Source organism: Mobula birostris, chromosome 5 (assembly GCF_030028105.1).
Source record: "Mobula birostris isolate sMobBir1 chromosome 5, sMobBir1.hap1, whole genome shotgun sequence".
Lineage (NCBI taxonomy): Eukaryota > Metazoa > Chordata > Chondrichthyes > Myliobatiformes > Myliobatidae > Mobula > Mobula birostris.
Window position 1 is genome coordinate 63,462,842 of NC_092374.1, and position 21,897 is coordinate 63,484,738.

At 39.9% G+C, this 21,897-nt stretch overlaps 1 protein-coding gene across 2 annotated transcripts in view; it reads right to left on the minus strand.

Annotated features, from left to right (window-relative positions):
* The window catches only part of smc2 (structural maintenance of chromosomes 2), a 61,802-nt gene that overhangs the window by 25,639 nt on the left and 14,266 nt on the right, over positions 1 to 21,897 (minus strand). Inside the window, exons 1-6 of one of the 2 annotated variants that reach the window (XM_072258158.1) lie at positions 18,069 to 18,503; positions 12,573 to 12,722; positions 7,340 to 7,462; positions 3,877 to 3,915; positions 3,517 to 3,627; positions 1,974 to 2,018 (exon numbers count right to left, since the gene is read on the minus strand). In XM_072258158.1, coding sequence (XP_072114259.1) covers positions 1,974 to 2,018; positions 3,517 to 3,627; positions 3,877 to 3,915; positions 7,340 to 7,462; positions 12,573 to 12,722; positions 18,069 to 18,236 — 636 coding nt within the window. In that variant the 5' untranslated portion in view covers positions 18,237 to 18,503. Of the gene's footprint in view, positions 1 to 1,973; positions 2,019 to 3,516; positions 3,628 to 3,876; positions 3,916 to 7,339; positions 7,463 to 12,572; positions 12,723 to 18,068; positions 18,504 to 21,897 lie in introns of those variants that run through there. The other variant, XM_072258159.1, reaches the window with a different exon arrangement.

A 21,897-nucleotide genomic window follows, 5' to 3' on the forward strand; every position in this document is an offset into this window, starting at 1 on the left:
ACCTGCTTCGCTCCACTGCTGCTGTGATGTGTTGCTACTCCACTGATGTACAGGTTAGGCCTATTTGCCTGTTTGTTACTCCACGAATTGTTATGTATACTTAAAATAATACAGCATATATTTTGGGTTTGATTTTTAAAAAATTTACATCCATTTACATAATGTTATAATGACCCCACATAGCGCTGCTTTAGAATAGTGCTCCACCTCCGAGGAACGCATTCTGAGCATTAAGTGGGGTCTGAATGTACATGTCATTCATCTCTCATCCCAATGGTTTAAGATGCTACTAAATTCCTGCACGGCCTCTATACGCCAGGAAAACCTCCTTCCCTTTACCTGTTCAATCACACCAAGTTAAATGGATACCATGCAGAGAAAGAGCATTAAAATAAATTCTAATTACAATCTGTGTTTTTACAAAGACAACATGGCCTAAAAATTCTAGGACATCTAAAAAATGATGTTTGATTGGCATAGCAGCTGAACTTCACAGTCATTTTAACTGCTGCTCGTCAATACCTACACTTCCTACATATTTGTTACACCAAATGCCCAAATATCCCACTCATTATTTTACTTAGGGTGGAGAAAAGAAAATTGCACAGGATAAAGGTAAACAGTGTAGAAAATTCAGGGATCAATGCCTTGATCTGATGTTTCAGTGGAACACAGGAAGGGGACATTGATTTGAAGATGGGTCTGTTGTAGCTAGTGCACTTGGAAATTGTGGGGTCAAGATGATGCGGGACAAAAAGTGCTTAAAAAGAACAGCACAAAGACCGCACTGTGCTGACAATGACAAACGATTAGCAACAATTCAAGTATCATGAGGTAGTGCCAATGAGTAGTGTATGTGGAGTGACCTCATTCCATATGCACTGGGTATACAAACAACATCGAGGATACAGTTATTTCCTATCTGGAAATCCCCTGTCAAATATGCATGTGACATAGGTTGACCCTGTAATTGTATTAAATCACATTTCACTGGGGGTGTAGCTAGAAAGAGAAAAAGGCGGGAGGAGAAGATGGCGGCGCAACGCAGAGCACGCAGCTCTCCGGTGAAATGATACTGTCTCTGTTAAATAGGCGCAGTGGACAATTCTGATTTGATGGAGACAGACGTGAAAGCACAGAGGAACATCTGGAGAAATTTCTGAAACGCCGGTTCGCTGCCGCTGTTACTGGGCGATCGAGAATCTTCCGGAGGGAAGGCCCCAAAATTCCCTGCTTTGCCTGCTGCTGGCGACCAAGGGTGAGGTCGAATCGTTCGGATAGAGATGGCGCTCGGTACTCGTGTCGGAGAGCTGATCGGAGGCTCGAAGTTTTCGGACGACTCAGAGTCGGACTGTGGTCGGACATGGCAGGGAAAGTTTTCTTCCTTCTCCCGTCTGCGTGAGATGTGGGACATTTGAGAGACTTTGAACTTTTTTACTGTGCCATGGCCTGTTCTTCATCAAGTTATGGTATCGTTGCACTGTTGTAACTATATGTTATAATTATGTGGTTTTTGTTAGTTTTTCAGTCTTGGTCTGTCCTGTGATATCACACCGGAGGAATATTGTATCATTTCTTAATGCATGCATTACTAAATGACAATAAAAGAGGACTGCATGACCTCATAATCTAATCATAACCTAATCTAAATTGCACAATGCCAAGAAAAAAAATTATTGGTATGCAATTGAATGTTCATGCAATTTCCAATGACAATCTCGAATCTAAGTTTCTAGATTCAGTTGTGATCCATTCAGTGTAATCATCTCTCAGCAAACATTGCATTGGGAAACTTCAAACAAAAACCCCTATTTAGTCCTAAAATCTACTTCATATGTTATTTTATCAAGGGATAGTCAATGGAGATTCAGCATTCTCATAATACACAATAACCAGTCGGAGCAATAAGTAGCAAATGTGAAAACCATGTTTTACCACTTTTTTCTCCCGTTGGCAAAATCATGAATACACACCTCCTTCAATTTCTGAAGAGTAGGAGTAATTTCCTCTTCCAAAATCTAAAACATATAAAAAAAATTGGTTAAAAAAAGTTTCATGAATTACAAATGCACAGGATTCTCAAACTGTTAGAACATTGTACCAAAAATACAAATAATCTAATTTTAGTTTGGTACTTCAATAAATAATTTTTCTATTCTACATCACTCCATATACAAGATCTGTCACACAAACCCACACAATCTCAACACGTTAATATCATTTAACTTGGTAATCAATTTATTTCTTAATCAATAGCACAAATCGCTGAAAACAGAATTGTAGGCAAATAAGAACAAGAGGAATAATAGTGAGCCTAAATAATGGCATCATGGTCCCTTCCAATCCTGCATGCATCTCTTCCAATGCAAAGTTCTGGACAATTCATGTTACTTAACTGCAAAACAAAGACATGCTTGATTTTCATACACATCATGCAATTGGCCCATCAGCTTCATTCTGTTATCACCCATCTGAATTGAGCTGACAAACCAAAAATTGAAAAAGCAGCCTTCCTAAATGGAATTTATGCATTAGGCTTTAAAGAGCCCTCCAACCTCTCCATCAGCAAATAGGTCCTCAATACTAATCCAGCATTATCATAATTTTAAAAAATGATAATTGTGTACTCTGTAGATCTGGAAGCTATTTTCCCCAAACAGTAAATATGAATCCACTGAACTGAATAGCATAATGGCTTCAGTACATTTCACTTACGAACAAACCTTCAATTCCCTCATACTCATTACGACTATCCTTCTCCAATATTCATTAAGCAAGATCATTTACATTAATTAGAAAGCAAGATGTTGGCAGTCTTAAATACAAACAGCAAATTATGGAAAACTGTTGAGCAATAACACATTAGAGACAGATAGGGTGATGAAAAAAAAGCATTTATTATGCTTATCTTCGTTGTCTGATACATTAAATATAAATGTTGGAACATTATGTTGCAGCTGTACAAAATATTAGTTAGGAAGTATTTGGAGTATTGTGTACAGCTCAGGAACATGTACAGCCACACAACATGAAATATGTAATAACAATAGAAAGATTGCAGAAGCATTCATTTATCAGGATGGTGTCTGGAATATAGGGCATAGTTATAACAGATTGGATAGACTGGGTTTATTCTCATCAGAACATAGAAGATTTATAAAATTATGATGGGTATATGTAGGATTAATAGTCAAAATCATTATCCCAGACCAGGAATCTGGATCTGGGGGGGCACAAGTTTAAGAGAGAATTTAAGGAGCTAATTGATTTTATCCATACAAAGGTGGTGATTATCCAGAATGAGCTGCCAAGAGAGGTATTACAGGCAGATACAATACAACAGTTCAAAGGCATTTGAAGGTACCTGTATGGTTATGGCATAGAAGGATATGGGACTAATGTGGGCAAGTGGAACTAGCACAGATAGGCATTATGGTTAACACGGGCAAGGTGTGCTGACAGCCGATTTCAATGCTGTACTTTTCTATATTAAGTGCAGTGGGACAAATGAATTACCGTGTGGATTTCTTTCAACTTGGCCTCCTTTTTCTCAATTGTTTTCTGGGCAGCTAACTTCTTACATTCATACATTCTGGTCCCTGCTGCTTCTTCTATCAGTGATAAGATCTGTGGTACAAAAATTTACAATTATGTACAGCAGTATTCTATAAACAGTGATAACAATTTCAAAATTCATATAAGTACTTAGATTAGAATTCTTTTTAAACTTCAAAATTTTGGAAAAAAGGTACATCATTAATTATTTGAATATTTCCAAATAAGCACAGACTATGCACAATGTAACTGATAGACATGAACGCTTATTTCTACCAATATTCATGGCATCAAGATCCAAACATAAACTAGAAAACTTACCTCCGGGGGTTTCATGTTCAAAACCTTAGTAATACGACCCTAAAAGCAAAACAAATTTAATTTTAAAGATTCAGCACAGTGTCTGCAGTACATGTTAAACAACATAGGTTTAACTTTACAATGTTCAGACATACATCAGTGTGTATCTAATTTTAAAACAAGTTGCCTTTAACATAAACAACAAAGAATAAAACTTAAATAAATAAAATCTTGCAAAATAATTAATTTTAAATAAATGAAATCCAAATGCATAAAAAATAATATTTCACTTATGTGCTGCAATTTGCAATGCTTACAAATTAGAACCATTCCCAAGTCAAGGGGCCGGATGGCCTACTCCTGCTATTTCTTCTGCTCTTATGTATGTAACTTTCCATGAAAGATCGCCCAGTTCTTGGCAAAGCAAGGACAGACTAAAAGTTCAAGCTTCAGAAAATGATTCATGCTTCCAAGGAATGTACAGCAGCCTCGAATAACTGATTATTTAATTTGCCTCCCAAGTCAAGGGCTTCATTCAATGAGGATAGACGATATCCTGGATTCCAGCCATTATTTCATCCACTCCATGTCAAAAATTGTACTACCATTTCCCACACCCTATAATAAATGGGGCTACAGTGGCTCTGTAAATGCCACAAATAGAAAAACACAGCTTTTTACAGTAGTAATTGTTCACCAGAATTTCAATTGTAAATTTAACTCAAAGTTACACTATAAAGTCACAGGAAAGTATGTAGGAAATCTTTTTCTTAAATATAGCTGATCATGGTTGTGTGTGAAGGGGTGTGTAATGAGTAATATGCAATAAGGATAGCTTTTGTAGTAACACCCAAATGCTTTGAATAAATTTAAAGACATAGAAACATTTCACATCATCTTTGGGTTTCAATATATAATGGTCACAACATTACGTGTATTTTCTTGAGCTGCTAAATTAATTTTTAATCTAACCTTTGCTTACAGAGATAGTGTTACATCACCCAATGGAGTGTCCTCAAACTGAAAGAGGAAATTATTCACCCACCTGTACATGAATAGACCTACAGTGGCATGCAAAAGTTGGGGCACCCCAGTCAAAATTTCTGTTACTGTGAATAGTTAAGTGAGTAGAGGATGAACTGATCTGCGAAAGTCATAAAAGTTAAAGACGAAACATTCTTTTCAACATTTTAAGCAAGATTAGTGTATTATTTTTGTTTTGTACAATTTTAGAGTGAAAAAAAGGAAAGGAGCACCATGCAAAAGTTTGAGCACCCCAAGAGATTTGAGTTCTCAGATAACTTTTACCAAGGTCTCAGACCTTAATTAGCTTGTTAGAGTTATGGCTTATTCACAGTCATCATTAGGAAAGGTCAGGTGATGCAAATTTCAAAGCTTTATAAATACCCTGACTCCTCAAACCTTGTCCCAACAATCAACAGCCAAGGGCTCCTTTAAACAGCTGCCTGGCACTCCGAAAATTAAAATAAATGATGCCCACAAAGCAGGAGAAGGCTATAAGAAGATAGCAAAGTGTTTTCAGGTAGCCGTTTCCTCAGTTCGCAATGTAATTAAGAAATGGCAGTTAACAGGAACGGTGCAGGTCAAGTTGAAGTCTGGAAGACCAAGAAAACTTTCCGAGAGAACTGCTCATAGGACTGCTAGAAAGGCAAATCAAAACCCCCGTTTGACTGCAAAAGACCTTCAGGAAGATTTGGCAGACTCTGGAGTGGTGGTGCACTATTCTACTGTGCAGCGACATCTGCACAAATATGGCCTTCATGGAAGAGTCATCAGAAGAAAACCTTTCCTGCATCCTCATCACAAAATTCAGCATCAGAAGTTTGCAAAGGAACATCTAAACAAGCCTGATGCATTTTGGAGACAAGTCCTGTGGACTGATGAAGTTAAAATAGAACATTTTGGCCTCAGTGAGCAAAGGTAAGTTTGGAGAAAAAAGGGTGCAGAGTTTCATGAAAAGAACACCTCTCCAACTGTTAAGCACGGGGGTGGATCAATCATGCTTTGGGCTTGTGTTGCAGCCAGTGGCACAGGGAACATTTCACTGGTAGAGGGAAGAATGGATTCAATTAAATACCAGCAAATTCTGGAAACAAGCATCACACCGTCTGTAAAAAAGCTGAAGATGAAAAGAGGATGGCTTCTACAACAGGATAATAATCCTAAACACACCTCAATATCCACAATGGACTACCTCAAGAGGCGCAAGCTGAAGGTTTTGCCATAGCCCTCACAGTCCCACAGTCCATCGAAAATCTGTGGATAGACCTCAAAAGAGCAGTGCATGAAAGGTGGCCCAAGAATCTCTCAGAACTAGAAGCCTTTTGCAATGAAGAATGGGTGAAAATCACCTGAACGAGAATTGAAAGACTCTTAACTGGCTACAGAAAGCATTCACAGGCTGTGATATTTGCCAAAGGGGGTGTTACTAAGTACTGATCATGCAGGGTGCCCAAACTTTTGCTTTGGGCCTTTTTCCTTTTTTGTTATTTTGAAACTGTAAAAGATGGAAATAAAAAAGTAATCTTGCTTAAAATATTAAAGAAATGTGTCATCTTTAACTTTATGCCTTTTGGAAATCAGGTCATCTTTTACTCGCTTAGCTATTCACAGTAACAGATATTTTGACCAGGGTGCCCAAACTTTTGCATGCCACTATATCCGTTAGAAATACACTTGGGTCATGTAGGTTATTCTCTAGGTTATATCTTGTACCCACTTGTTTTGAGTCTGACAACAATCCCTAAAAGTGTAACTCAGGCAATGGTGATGTACTCTCGGCACTCCTACTGAAGAGCCCAACTCAGAATATGTGCTGTCTTTCCAAATTTTCAAAGACTAAACATTTACAATTTCCCTAAGATTACTGACTACTGACAGAGTAATGTTTTACCTCACGGTGCTTGCAAGAGCTCTTTGGTATGGTTATCCAATTAGCCTCAATACCTTGCATTTTTGCCACTGCCTGATCTCTCTTATAAATGTCATCTCATGCACTTTAAAGTAATGCTATAGAGTTTGTTTTCATCACCTTTGCAGGTTGTACATTTCAGATTAACAGAAGCTCAATACATTAAAAAATGCTTCTTGTATCCTGCAATTGTATCCTGTTTACTAAACCAATACCATTTGTTGCAATTTATTCTCAGGGTCACATCATAATTCCAATCAACTCGTCCAGTCCGTATAGAACCAGCTTCTCATCCTTATGCCCAGAAATGAACAATGTTTCCACGTCTGGGTCCAGCTCTCCCATTCTTTTCACACAATTAAGGCACTCCATACTTTCCAAATCTTCTTGAAGCTGAGTTTATTTGTGGAAATAGTCTAACAAAACAACAGTGAATACTAACACATTCTGACAAGATTTTGTTTCAGTCTAAATAAATCAAAAAAACAATTTTTGACTCAGCAGATTGCTAGGTGAAAAGCATATATACAGTATATACAAAAACAGACAAACCTGCATTATGAGGAAGTGAGGATTGTTGACATTCAAACCAACTGAACAGAAAAGATCCTGCACTCTGGTGTTGTTTGCATTCACACCATTAATTAGGTACTTGTTTCTCCCACCAATTATCACCTGAAATAAATATTTTATAATACATTTAAAACGAGCATAATAATTTCACATGTAGCTTTAAAAAAATTGTAGCTTAATATAAAAATAGTCAGGATACAAATCTAGTCAATAATCCTAAAAAGGCTGTCTCAGCACCCTCTGATTTACATAAACATTGTGCAATAGCAATAGAATGGCTAATTCGTCAATCAATCCAGCTATTTATATTAATGGATTAGAAAAATACCTCATAGTTTCTTAACATATTTTTGTAATACTTCAAATCTTGATGCTATTTGAAATTTGATTCCTCAAAATAAGACTTTGTAAAAGTGCATCTGCCGTAATGTTTTCATCAAGAATTATGCATATTGAAGGAAAAGCTAATTAATAATTACACACATTGATATTCTGTTCCCCACCCACCCACCCACCCATAGCGCATTTTGGTGCACAACATCATAGCTGTATGCAGGTAGAACCTAAGACATCTACTGAGTTTCTAATCAACTGCACTGAGCTACGCCATCTTATTCAGTAACCATGCATAATGGTGTGATTCAAAATTGGCCCCGTGGGTCACTGCAGGATACATCAGTATCTTTTCCTCATTCACGCAAGGTAAAATATTTAAAAACAGCTATTCTATTCCCGTCCTGAAAATTTTCAAAAAAAAAAATAGTGCTAAACTACCTACCCATATAGTCAACCTTAAATCCAATATCTTTTTTAAATTGCAATGTACAAAACACATTTCAAGGGTTCCTAATGCAAGAAGCAAATGAGCTTAAGATTATTGACTAAATAATTCATTTCTCAGTACTGTATCCTAAAATCCTAATGAATTTAACTGTTAACCTTCCACACAAGTTATCCCAGTAAACTTGCCATTTGTAAGTGAAGATTATAAAAATTATTTATAAATAATTTTGAGCATTCCACAAAACAACTGCCACATTTTCCGATATTACAAACAGTGACCAGACTGAGAAGTACTTAACGACCTGTAGAGAGATTAGGAGCATTCCAAAGTTCAAAGTAAATTTATTATCAGAGTACATATATGTCACCATATACAACCCTGAGATACATTTTCTTGTGGGCATACTTAGTAAAACCATAATAGAATAATAACCATAATAAAATCAATGAAAGAAAGCACAAACCTGGGCATTCAACCAGTGTGCAAATGACAACAAACTGCAAATACAAGAAAGAATGAAAGGAGTAATAATTAAAAATAAATAAGCTATAAATATCTAGAACATGAGATAAAGAGTCCTTGAAAGTGAGTCCATAGGTTGCAGGATCATCACAATGATGGGGCAAGTGAAGTTGAGTGAAGTTGCCCCCCCACCCCCCGGTTCAAGAGCCTGAGGGATAATAATAGCATCTATGGTGGGACGAGTCCTGAGGCTCCTACACCTTCTTACTGATGGCAACAGTGAGTGAAGAGCATGTCCTGGGTGGTGGGGTCCCTGATGATGGATGCTGCTTTCCTGCAAACATGCCTCATGTAAATATACTCAATGGTGGAGAAGGATTTACCTGTGATGGAGTGGGCTGTATCCACCACTTTTTGTAAGATTTTCTGTTCCATACTAGGCTGTTGATTTGGTGTTTTGGGGTTTCCATACTAGCCTGTGATGCAGCCAGTCAATATACTCTCCACTATATATCTATAGAAGTTTGTCAAAGTTTTAGATGCCAAGCTGAATCTTTGCAAACTCCTAAGTACAGGTGCTTCCATGCTTTCTTCGAAACTGCACTTGCGTGCTGGGTATAGGACAGGTCCTCCAAGATAATAACAGCAAAGAATTTAAAGTTGCTGACCCTCTCCATCTCTGATCCTCCAATGAGAATTGGCTGATGGACCTGTGGTTTCCTCCTCCTGAAGTCTATAATCAGCTCCTTGGCCTTGTTGACATTCAGTAGGAGATTGGTGTTATGGTACCACTCAACTAGATTTTCAAACTTCCTCCTATATGATGATTCATCACCGTCTTTGATTTGGCCTACGACAATGGTGTCACCAACAAACTTGAATATGGCATTGCAACTGTGCTTAGCCACACAGTATAGCAAGTAGAGCAAGAGGCTAAGCAGAAAGCCTTGTGGTACACCCATACTGATGGAGATTGTGGAGGAACACACTCAAAATGCTAAAGGAACTCGGCAGGCCAGGCAGCATCTATGGATAAGAGTACAGTTGATGCTTCGGTCTGAAGGGTTTCAGCTAGAAACATCTTACTGTACTGTTTTCCATAGATTATGCCTGGCCTGCTGAGTTCCTCCAGCATTTTCTGTGTGTTGCTCAGATTTTCAGCATCTGCAGATTTTCTTTTGTTTGAGATTGTGCAGATGTTGTTGCCAATCCAAACTGAATGGGGTCTGCAAGTGAGGAAATCAAAGACCCATTTGAAGCTTGTTGATTAGTTCTGATGGAACGATGGTATTAAATACTGAATTGTAGCTGATAAAGAACATCCTGATGTATCCACCTTTGCTGTCTAGATGTTCCATGGTTGAGTGAAGAGACAATGAGATGGCATCTGCTGTGCACCTATTGTGCCAGTAGAGAAATTGGAGCAGGTCCAAGTCGCTTCTCAGGCAGGAGTTGATATGTTTCATCACCAACCTCTCAAAAACACTTATTCACTGTGGATGTAAGAGCTACAGGACAATAGTCATTGAGGCAGATTACCATGTTCTTCGTCGGCAATGGTATAATTGAAACCTGCTTGAAGCAGATGAGTACCTCACACTGCCAAAGCAAGAGGGTAAGGACCTCAGTGAACACTCCAGCCAGTTGATTCGTACTTGGTCAGGTACCCTGTTGGGCCAGATGCTTCTTGTGGGCTCATGCATTGGCCTCAGAGATGGAAGTCGCAGGATCATCAGGGACTCTGTGAGTTTGTGATGGTTCCTCCACGTTTTGACAGTCAAAATGAGTATAGAAGGCATTGAGCTCATCTGGAAGCGAAGCCCTGTTGTCATCCATGTTAACTTGTTAACTATATTAACTTTATGAGAGGGGATAGTACTCAAGCCCTGTTGAGCATCCTTTGTTGATTCTAGTCTGGAATTGCCACTTCACTCATGAGATGGCTTTCTGGCTATTGTATCTGGACCCTTGCAACTTTCTTGGTCACCAGACTTGAATGCCTCTGATCCAGCCCTCAGCAGATTGCAGATCGCAGATCTCATGGTTCATCCAGGGCTTTTGGTTGGAAAAGACTCTGAATGATTTTGTGGGACACCATCGTCTACAACTGTTTTAATAAAGTCCACGTCAACCATGGCGTATTCATTCAGATCCACAGATGAGTCCTTGAACACAGCCCAGTCCACCAACTCGATCAATCCCATAGCCACTCCTCTGTCTCACGCAACCAGCCCTGTGTTTGACCTAACCTCTGGAGCTTTGTTCTTTAGCCTCTACATGTATGCAGGTAGAAGGACAGCCAAGTGATCCGATCCACTGAAATGCAGACTGGGCATGGAACAGTAGGCATTCTTTATCTTAGTATACAGTGGTCAAGTGTGTTGCAACCTCTGAAGCTACAGGTTATACGCTGATAGTAATTAGGTAGGGTTTTCTTCAGACAAGCCTGGTTGAAGTCCCCGATTATGATTTGAAATGCGTTAGAATGAACTGTTTCCTATTTGGAGACAGCATCATGCAGTATCTCAAGCGCTTGCTTATACTCAACCTCCAGTGGTTTGTAAACTGCAGTCAGGATTATGGAGACCTCCCTAGGTAAATAGAATGGATGCATTTGACCATTAGGTGTTCAAGGTCAGGGAAACACAAGTTCAACAAAATCACCACATGAGAGCACTACCGGGAGTTTATCATGAAACACACACCTCCACCTTTTGCCTGTTCTGAATCAGCAGTTCGGTCCAGTCTGTGAATCAAGAAGCCTTTGAGTATGACATCACCATATTTGGTGTGTTAAGAGTAAGACACATCTTGTTCAACCATAGAACACAATAATTTCTCATTTCCTTCCAATACAGCAATTTTAGCCTCAGGTTCTCAATTTTGTTGTCTGGAGTCTGCACATTTGCTAACAAAATTCAGGTAAAAGGGAGTCTCATCCCTCTGCATTTCAGCCTGGTTTGGAGTCCACTCATCCTGCCTCACTTCTAGTTCTGTCGATGAATCTTCATCCGTTTAAAGTGCCATACCTGCTTGATCCGCCAGGTCCTTCAGAAGATCATGAAATCCGTAGATCATGAGTTGATTTAAAAGTACATTGCTTATAGGAATTTACATGCTGCAGATTGCAATGAGAGTAATTCAAGAGAGATGTATTTAGAAGTATTGCACGTATCCAGCAGAACATCGCCGTAGTTCACCAGCATCATCTTGCTACAATTAACACATGTTAAACACGTGTTCTTCCATTCCTGAGACAAATTGCTCATTTTTAGGGAAAATTCATTTTTCTTTGCTTTGTACAAAGCTAAAGCACCTTTAGCAAACAAGCATTAATGGATTGAGAGAAAGGAGAGAAAAAAAACCTTTTCAGACAAAAATGAAGAACTTAATTCTCCATGTCTACAATGCAAAATGAAATTAAGTTTGCTTTGTTTAACAAACCCCATACACGTTTGGTTGCCCTTCAAACGAGAAGAACATACATTTTGGGCAACCTGTTCCAATTAATCTCCTTCCAGTCATAGTTAAAAGCTATACATTCACTATAATTATCTGCATAAAGTAAACAAAAATTCAGATAAAGGTCCATGAAGCAGATTAGCAGAGGTTTGCAATGATATTTTTTGAATTTCAATCAATTACCAAATTGTGCTGGATCAAATTAAAATCCAGCAACCACCCACACTAACTGCACAACCATAATTGGTTAGATATTAAGATGCATATTGCAGCTTCTATAAAATTAATTATTTTTCCTGTGCTATTAACTCAAAACAGTAAGATTCCAAACCAAGAACTCAAAAAATGGGCATAGAAAAAAAAAAGGACAAAGGAATTATTTCATTAAAATCTTTCTAACAATTGACCATATTAACTTTAACCTTGCTTATTTCTTTAAAAATACTCAAGCTCTTAGAATTATGAAATTAAATCATATCTTTCAAAAAATAGATTAAAAAGTACCTGTCTTGAAACTGTAATTTCATCATGAGTCTCAAAGCCCAAAGGACTCTGTTTTTTGTCACTGTTGTCAAAGGTAATTGAAACAGTGGCTTTCGTAATCCCTGCTTGTCCATTTTTATAGACCAAATCCTGAAGGTTTGATGCTCGCACCTAGTAGCAGAAAACAAAGATATCCCATGAAAATGTCAACATTCAAACCATTTCAAAAGTAAAAGCATATCATTTGGATTGCATATTGTTCTAATTAAACATGTGTCCAATGCAAAAAAGTTATCTTCTCTCAAAGGCCTATTAGATTACATTTTGAAGTCCTTATCAATTCCATTTCTACTCTCCTAAACATGCAGCAAATTCCATTGAGTAATTTTTCATGGAGTGTTTTTTCCCCTTGCATCCCCAATATCTTTTGGCCATTCCTTCAAGTCCAAATTTCTTGTTCCTTGAACAACCTGCTGATGGGAATAGCTTCCTTCTATTAACTTTACCTAAACTCCTCAAGATCTTGTACCTACCAAATTTCCTCTCAACATTCATTGTTTCAAGAACCATTCCCAGCTTCTACATTCTAATGTTGTACAGTAGCTGGAAGCTCTTCTCTCTGGAACTGCTCTAACCAATCTTTTGTACACTTTTATCGGGGAAATCTCCAGGACCTTCACACCCTTTCCAAAGTGCAGTGAACAGAATTAATTCAAATACTCCAGTTGCAGCCCAACATGTGTTTTTACACAAGCTCAACTCTTGATATTTAAATTTGAGGCTTTATTAATTGTAAAATTGATAAAGATTAGCTGGTATATGAATATTTTAAATTATAAACTACAAGCCTAATCACTAGTGAAAATACAATCTAACAATATGTCACTAAAAATAACAATGGGGTTTGGAGACAGACATACCTAGACCAATACCCATTTTGTTTAAGCTAACAGTGACTTTCATGAAGGGCTATCAAACTGAAACATTAAATTTATTTCACATTCCCTTTCAAATCACATTTCATATATTTTTAAATAAGAAAAGTGCTGTTATTTTGGAATTGTTGGTAAAATTGAAAGATTTGTGTGTAACGATACAAAACTGTTGTGAGTGTATTCCAATTTGTATACTCTTTCAGTCCTATTCAGTCACCCTTCCGCAACTCCTTTGCTAGACTGTCAATTTCTAGTGTTATGAGAAACTTTCTACTGTTAAACCAAAATCAATAATTTCATTACCTCTGCCACCAGTTTCCACAAAGTCACTACATTCATTTCAAGGGGTAGCTCAAAACCAGTTTCCACTAAAAGCCCAAAGCTACCTTGAAAACATTTCTTTCTACCTTGCTTCCTACAAGAGCTTCAATCCATTCCCCAGTTGCCATGTTGTATCTGACACATCCTTTCATGGTACAGGTTGAGAACTTCATCTGAAATTCCAAAATACGAAAACCTCCAAGTTTTGAACCCTGACATGATGTCACAAATGGATAATTTCACAAGGTGCTGGGAAGGTTTCTGAGTGATGCGCACATCTCTGCATACCACAGACTGTTCTGAGAAGTGACCTCATGTATGTAATGCACAGAAGTTAACAAAAAATAGAAAAACACTGCATAAAGTGAAAATTGAAGATCTCAATTGTGCATTGAAAAAATGGATTCAGCTGTGTCAGAGCAAACATATGCCACTAACGGTATGCTGATCATAAAACAAGCAAAGATCTATCATGGTGAACTGAAAATTTAAGGTAGTTATGAGTACTCAACAGGCTGGTTGCAAAAATTTTAAAGATGCAGCATTCAAATTTTAAAGATTTTAAAACTTTTAGATATAAAGCATCTGCTGATCATGAAGCAGTAGGGAAACTTATTCATGAGCTTGTGAAGATTGTTGCTGATGAAAATCTAACAGCAGAACAAGTCTACAGTGCTGATTGTTTCTTTGCTTGACCTGATGCTATAAGAATTCATGGATGTGGAGTCTCTATACAAATCCCTCCTTCCTACATGCCACTTCTACTATGTCTGTCCTGCCAGCGGATCATAGTAAGGCATGGTTGCAAGGGAAGAATATGTCAGACTACTACTAGGCTAATGAACATCAAAGAAAAAAATGCTGAACATCTGAAACAGGAACAGGAAATGCTGGAAAATCTCAGAAGTTCAGACAGCAGTTACATTTTTCAATTCTGACACAGGGCTATACATCCAAAACATTATCTTTCTTTCCATGGATGTTGCCTGACCCACTGAGATTTACCAAGATTTTTTGTTATTTGGACAGCAGTCCGCAGATATTGCAAGGGCGATTTCCTGCTGATCCAAATTTAGTGAGAATATTAGTGCTGACTATCCAGGTGCATTAAGATAGCGATTGACTTTATAGCTCATTTCAAAAGAACCAAAATCACTCGTAGAGCACACAGGGACAGCGTAATATCCTGCACTAGGATTGGCTGAATTAGACAGGTTTTTACAATAATCAAGCATAATCATCATTAACTACGACAGATTTTTAAAACAAAATTGATTTAAATTCCGCAGTTATCTAGTTGGGAACTGAACCTGCATCACTGAATTAGTACACTAGATGTCTGGATTACTAGTTTGGGAACAAGCAGTGTCACCTCAGCACTTTGTGCTCCCCTGCTCTATTTCTGTCATTCCCATTTTCATCACATCTTCCCAAGCAACCACAGAAGCTGCAATATCTGCCCTTTCAATTGCTCTCATCTCAAAGGCTGGCAACCCAAATATTGATTTCCTCGTAATTCTTCTACTTTAATGTACTAATGGGTGTTCACAGTGTAGTTTACTTCACAATAAGGAAAGAAAACAAAACAGATCACTTTACAGAACATTTTTGTTCAATTTCAAAAGAACAACCCTGACTAGGAATAGGGTTCCCCTTGTCCTCACCCACCACCCCACCAGCCTCTGGGTCCATCATATAATTCTCCGTAACTTCCGCCAACTCCAACGGGATCCCACCACCAAGCACATCTTTCCCTCCCCGCCCCCCGCTATATGCAGGAATCGCTCCCTACACGACTCCCTTGTCCATTCGTCCCCCCCATCCCTCCCCACCGATCTCCCTCCCGGCACTTATCCTTGTAAGTGGAACAAGTGCTACACATGCCCTTACACTTCCTCCTTCACCACCATTCGGGGCCCCAGACAGTCCTTCAAGGTGAGGCAACACGTCACCTGTGAGTCAGCTGGGGTGATATACTGCGTCCGTCGCTCCCGATGCAGCCTTCTATATATTGGCAAGACCCAACGCAGGCCGGGAGACCGTTTTGCTGAACACCTACGCTCTGTCCGCCAGAGAAAGCAAGATCTCCCAGTAGCCACACATTTTAATTCCACGTCCCATTCCCATTCTGATATGTCTATCCACGGCCTCCTCTACTGTCAAGATGAAGCCACACTCAGGCTGGAGGATCTGGGTAACCTCCAACCTGATGGCATGAACACTGACTTCTCTAACTTCTGTTAATGCCCCATCTCCCCTTTGTACCCCATCGGTTATTTATTTATTATTAATTTTTTTTTCTCTCTCTCTCTCTCTCTCCTTTTTCTCCCTCTGTCCCTCTCACTAAACTCCTTGCCTATCCTCTGGGCTTCCCCCCTCCCCCATTCTTTCTCCCTAGGCCTCCCGTCCCATGATCCTCTCCCTTCTCCAGCCTCGTATCCCTTTTGCCAATCAACTTTCCAGCTCTTAGCTCCACCCCCCCGTCTTCTCCTATCATTTCAGATCTCCCCCTCCCACTTTCAAATCTCTTACTATCTCTTCTTACAGTTAGTCCTGACGAAGGGTCTCGGCCCAAAACGTCGAATGTGCCTCTTCCCATAGATGCTGCCTGGCCTGCTGCGTTCACCAGCAATTTTTGTGTGTGTTGCCTGATCTTCATGTTTGCTTGCCATTTTAATGCTCCATCTCACTCCCACACTAACCTCCTACTCTGACTCAACAGTGTTCCAGCACCCAGGATTAAACAACTCCAGGTAATCAGTATTCCACTCCTGCACCCAACATCCATTTCTTTGTCTAATACTTTTTCTTCCATCGTTTCATTTGTTACTCCCATTTATAGCTTTTCCGAATCCACCTTTAATACCATCATTCAGCTGATGACATGACCACATTACACAATTGCATTTCATCCCACCATAAACCTTCACTTTTGTTCTTCCTGCCCTTCTTTCTCTATAATTTAAAACTAGTTTTGTATCCATCTTTCTCACTGAGGGAGGTCATCAACCAGAAACCTTTATTCTGCTTCCCTCTCTACCAATATTGCCTGAACCACTCCAGGGTATTTCCAGTATTTCCCTTCCTCAAAGGACAGTCACCAAATTTTAATGATTCACCATGGAAAGGATCCTATCCGGATGCATCACGACTTGGCAGAACAATTACTCTGTTCATGACTGCAAGAAACGGCAGTGATTTATGGCCACAACTCAGCACATCACTAAAATTAGGTCCCACATCCTCCACAGGCTATCTATTCCTCTTGCTGCCTCTGTAAAGCAGCCAGCATAATCAAAGATCTCACCCACCCCAGACAACTCCTTTCTCATCTCCAATCAGACAGAAACCTGAAAGTATGTATCATCAGGCTCAAGGACAGCTTCTATCCCACTGGCGTAAGGCTATTGAATGAATCCCTGGCACAATGAGATGGACTCATATCCTCACAATCCTTACTGTCTACCTGCACTGCAATGTAACAATTTACTCCAGTATTGTTTTCCCTCATAGCACTGCATAATGAATTGATCTATATGGTTGGTTTGCAAGACAAGTTTTGCACTGTACCTCAGTACATGTGACAATAATAAATCAAAGGAACACAAACAAAATGCTGGAGGAACCCAATAGGCCAGGCAGCATCTATGGAAAAGAGTAAGCAGTCCAGGCCGAGACCCTTCATCAGGATTGATTTACTGATAAATAATTACTTTACCAGTTCATTTTTGTTCAATAAATATATTTAGATTTTCACAATAAAATGCCTGATGTTCACATAGCACTTTACAATTTCTTGCTCTTGATTAGTTAAACATTTTGATTGATCAATTTTCCTTAGAAAAAGGGTGCAACATTTTTAAGAACACCATAGAAATCCATGAAGTTTACTTTCGATGTGTTGAGCGAACGTAGCATCTGCCTGGCCATACAACAACAAACCTTTTGTTTGCAGAACCTCAAGGTGATCCAAGATCTCTGGTTCCAGTGAACTGCAAATAACCCAACCTCTGCACGGCAAGTCCAACAAAAAGTATTGCGTTGATAACGTATTTTAAGTGATTTGATGGACAACTCTGCTACGAAGGACTGCGTGGGTTCTTCTGCAGTTATGAACCACTCTGGATGTTTATTTTTTTAACAAAACATGAGAGGTGCTACGGCATGGGTTTGTTGAGGCCACGGTTTCAGACAGCCGACTGATGCCAGGTGGCCGGTGTTGAGGGGAGAGATCAGAGAAGAGGTATGGTCTGACACTGACCTGCGACAGGTTGCTGATGCCCAGCAGGAAGCAGATGGAGTCCAAGATGTTGGATTTGCCGCTGCCGTTCAGACCGGTAATAGCGTTGAAGAGAGGGTCAAAGCCGTTGATCTCCGTCCTCTGCGCGTACGACTTGAAGCCGTCAATGATTATCGACTTAATGTACATCCTCCCTTGTGGCTGTGTGTTACCGATCCAAGTTTTATCTCACGATTTATTTCCGATTTGTCGGTCTCAGCCGAACCTGCAGCGCCACTCGAGCGCCTTCCGCTCACTTTGAATTTTGGCGCCAATTACCGACCGTTAACTCTGAGTTATTAATCCCGACCTTATGCTCTTTCTCTATAACCATGCAGTTGCTTCCAATGCAATATGCCCGAATTATTGTATTTGGAGTCGGTTTGGATAGTTGTTAAATATTTACTGCGCCGTACAAAAATTTAACATCCAATATAGGCATATTCTATAGCACCAAAAAGGGTCCTCGTACAGATGTTGTGACGTCACGAGGGTATGGGTGATTATGTATTCTTAAAGGGACATGCTTCATTAAATGACTACAGTGTTTATAATGTAAATACGTATATAAAAGATATATTCACTGGGTTGTATGACATAGAATCAGGTTCTTAGACCCAACGTGGCCATGCTATTACCTTTGCTCATCTACCTTAATCCTATTTGCCTATTAATCCTATTGTTCATAATCCTTCAATGTTTTACCTATTTAAGTGCCTGTGTAATTGTCTCTGTGTACATTCATCTATTGATGCTTCTGGACACATCTTCAGTGATGTTCCTGGAATCATCGGGTGTTTCGGGTCTTTCAACATCATACAACCTCCTCCAGGTGACCCAGCCGGGGCTGATCAGACCCCAGCTTGTGTCCAGATGGCTAGCTACTTATGACTCCATGGCTCCCCTCTTTTGAGCCACAGCCATCTTGAGGCCCTCTCTGCCGCATCGGTGGTACTGCGGATGGCTCTCCTCTTCCTCTCTCCCTCGATGCCCAAAATGCTGAAGGCTCTAACTAAGGACCAGGCTACGAATCCCCTACAACCGACTTCCACTAGGAGACACCTCGCATGGCTTGCAGCTTCCTATCAACCCCTCCTTTCGGCGTGATCTCCAGAATTTGGTTAACATCTTAATCAAACTGCTTCCACAGTGAAGTCATGTTAGCTGCAGGCCATTTGACCTGCCTCCTGCTAGACTTCGCGTTAGAGGGATTAGTTTGCAACACTTGGAGGTTCCGGGCACTATGGGGTGACTCCAGGCCTGGCCCCTCCTTCGTCTCACCAGGTTGGACACCTGCGCGTTGTGCTGCTCCTGTTCCCGCCAAACACTTCATCCTCACTTGGTGGATCTTCAGGCCGCGATCGTTCTTGCAGGTTTTGCCACATGCACACTGCTTCCTCATCGTCGTTTGTTCATTGCCTGGGTCTGATGTCGTTGTGTCCATCCGACTGGGGTACTCATTCTCCCCCCCTCTCGGGCACCCCTGGGGGTATCTTTCCCTTAGATTCATTGTAGCTTTTGTGGGGTCCTCCTCTCAGAGGACACAGATTGGGTTGCCAGCCCTTTCTGCCCAGGTTGCCGTCTCTCCGGGCTGTCACTGACTCTCCAGTCATCAGCACTCTTTTCGCGGTTGTCACCCTAGATAGTGATTGTATCTAATGACAATCGAGATCTGGTTATCAAAATTTACATTAAAAATTGCATCAAATCCCCTTTAAAACTTTCTTCTTGTCTTCTAACTTTGTCCTCTTGATTTTGATACCCCTATCAAGGAAAAAAGATCCTGATTGTCTACATTTATAATTTTATGTACTTCTATTAGGTCACACTTCAGCTTTCTTCACTCCAGGGAAATTAACAACTGATGCAATCTTTCCTCTGCGTTGTCTCCAGAGCAACCAGAACTGCACGCAGTACCCCGTGCTAACCAGTATTTTGTAAAGTTGTAACATAGTATCCCACCTTTTATTTTCTGCACCTTATATCTCACGTGAAAGTAAGCATGCCATATGTTTTCTTCACCATATCTACCAGTTGTTGAAATTAGCCTTACCGTAATTCCAAACCTTAATTTTTACTCCATCCTTTTCCTTTTCTACAACTATCTTGAAATTTACAGATGTTTTGTCACTATCTCCAAAATATTCACCAGCTAACATGAAACTTCATCTACTTACCCAGCTTCATTCCTTCATTAGTGTTTTCTCATCTTTAGTTCGACTCTAACGTATAGAATCTCTCTAGCAGACTTTAAAGTTTCCACCTCATCCAATCCAATGGCTATTACATCTGACTGTGATTGGTCTACATATCTGCTCTCATTTCCTTTCTTTTTCAATCTTTTTATTAATTTGAAAATATAGAAACAAAACATAGCAATAATACAAATAGTAGGAGATATATTGTTACACTTAAAAAAAGTAATTGCAAAACCAAGTAGTGTAAATTAACAAAGCTCCCAAACAAGCAGAACTAACCACGGATAATACAAAGCAAAAAAAAACTGGAAAAAAAAATCATGAAAAAGAAAAAAAAACAAAACAAAAAAAAGCAAACCCCATCCCCAAAGAAAAAAAAAATTATTCAACTAAACTAAAAGACTTGGGCAAAACTAACAACTTAAAAATGGAAAAGAAGAAAACCTTAGTGTCGACAACTCCATTCCCCTATCTGCTCTCATTTCCTGCTGACTGTTAGGAGGCCGACTGTATAATCCCAGCAAAGTCATCACACCTTTTTTGTTTTTAATCTCTACCCATAAGGCCTCATTCAAAGAGTCTTCTTAGATATCCTCCCTCATCATCTTGTTGTAAAGTTTAATGGCTGCTGGCAGACCAACATAAGGTACATTTCAAACAAGAGACAATCTGCAGATGCTGGAAATCCAAGCAACACACACAAAATGCTGGAGGAACTCAGCAGGGCAGACAGCATCTAGGAAAAGAGTACAGTCAACATTTCAGGCCGAAACCATTTGGCAGGACTGGAGAAAAAAGCTAGGGAGTGTGGGGGAGGGGAGAGAGAAACACAAGGTGATGGGTGAAACCTGAAGGGGGAGGGATGAAATAAAGAGCTGGGAAGTTGATTGGTGAAAGAGACAGAAGGTTGTGGAAGAAAGAAAAGTGGGGAGGAGCACCAGAGGGAAGCGATGGGCAGGCAAGGAGATAAGCCGAGAGAGGGAAAAGGAGATGGAAAATGGTGAAGGGGGGGTGGGAGCACTACTTGTAGTTTGAGAAATTGATGTTCATGCCATCAGGTTGGAGGCTACCCAAATGGAATATAAGGTGTTGTCCCTCCAACCTAAGTGTGGCCTCAAGACAGTGGAGGAGGCCATGGATGGACATATTGGAATGGGAATGGGAAGTGGAATTAAAATGGGTGGCCACTGGGAGATCTCGCTTTTGCTGCCAGAATGAGCATTGGTGCTCGACAAAGGAGTCTCCCAATCTACTTGTGTCTCACCGATATATAGGAGGCCACACCGTGAGCACCAGATACAATAATTGACCCCAACAGACCTCACAGGTGAAGTACTGCCTCAGCTGGAAGGACTGTTTAGAGCTCTGGATGGTAGTGATGGAGGAGATGTAGGGGCAGGTGTAGCACTTGTTCCGCTTGCAAGGATAAGTGTCAGGAAGGAGATCAGTAGGGAGGGATGAATGGATAAGGGAGTCATGTAGGGAGCGATCCCTACAGAAAGCAGAAAGTTGGGGGAGAGGAAGGAAAGATGTGCTTTGTGGTGGGATACCATTGGAGGTGGTGGAATTTTTGGAGAATTATGTGCTGGACGCAGAAGCTGGTGTGGTGGTAG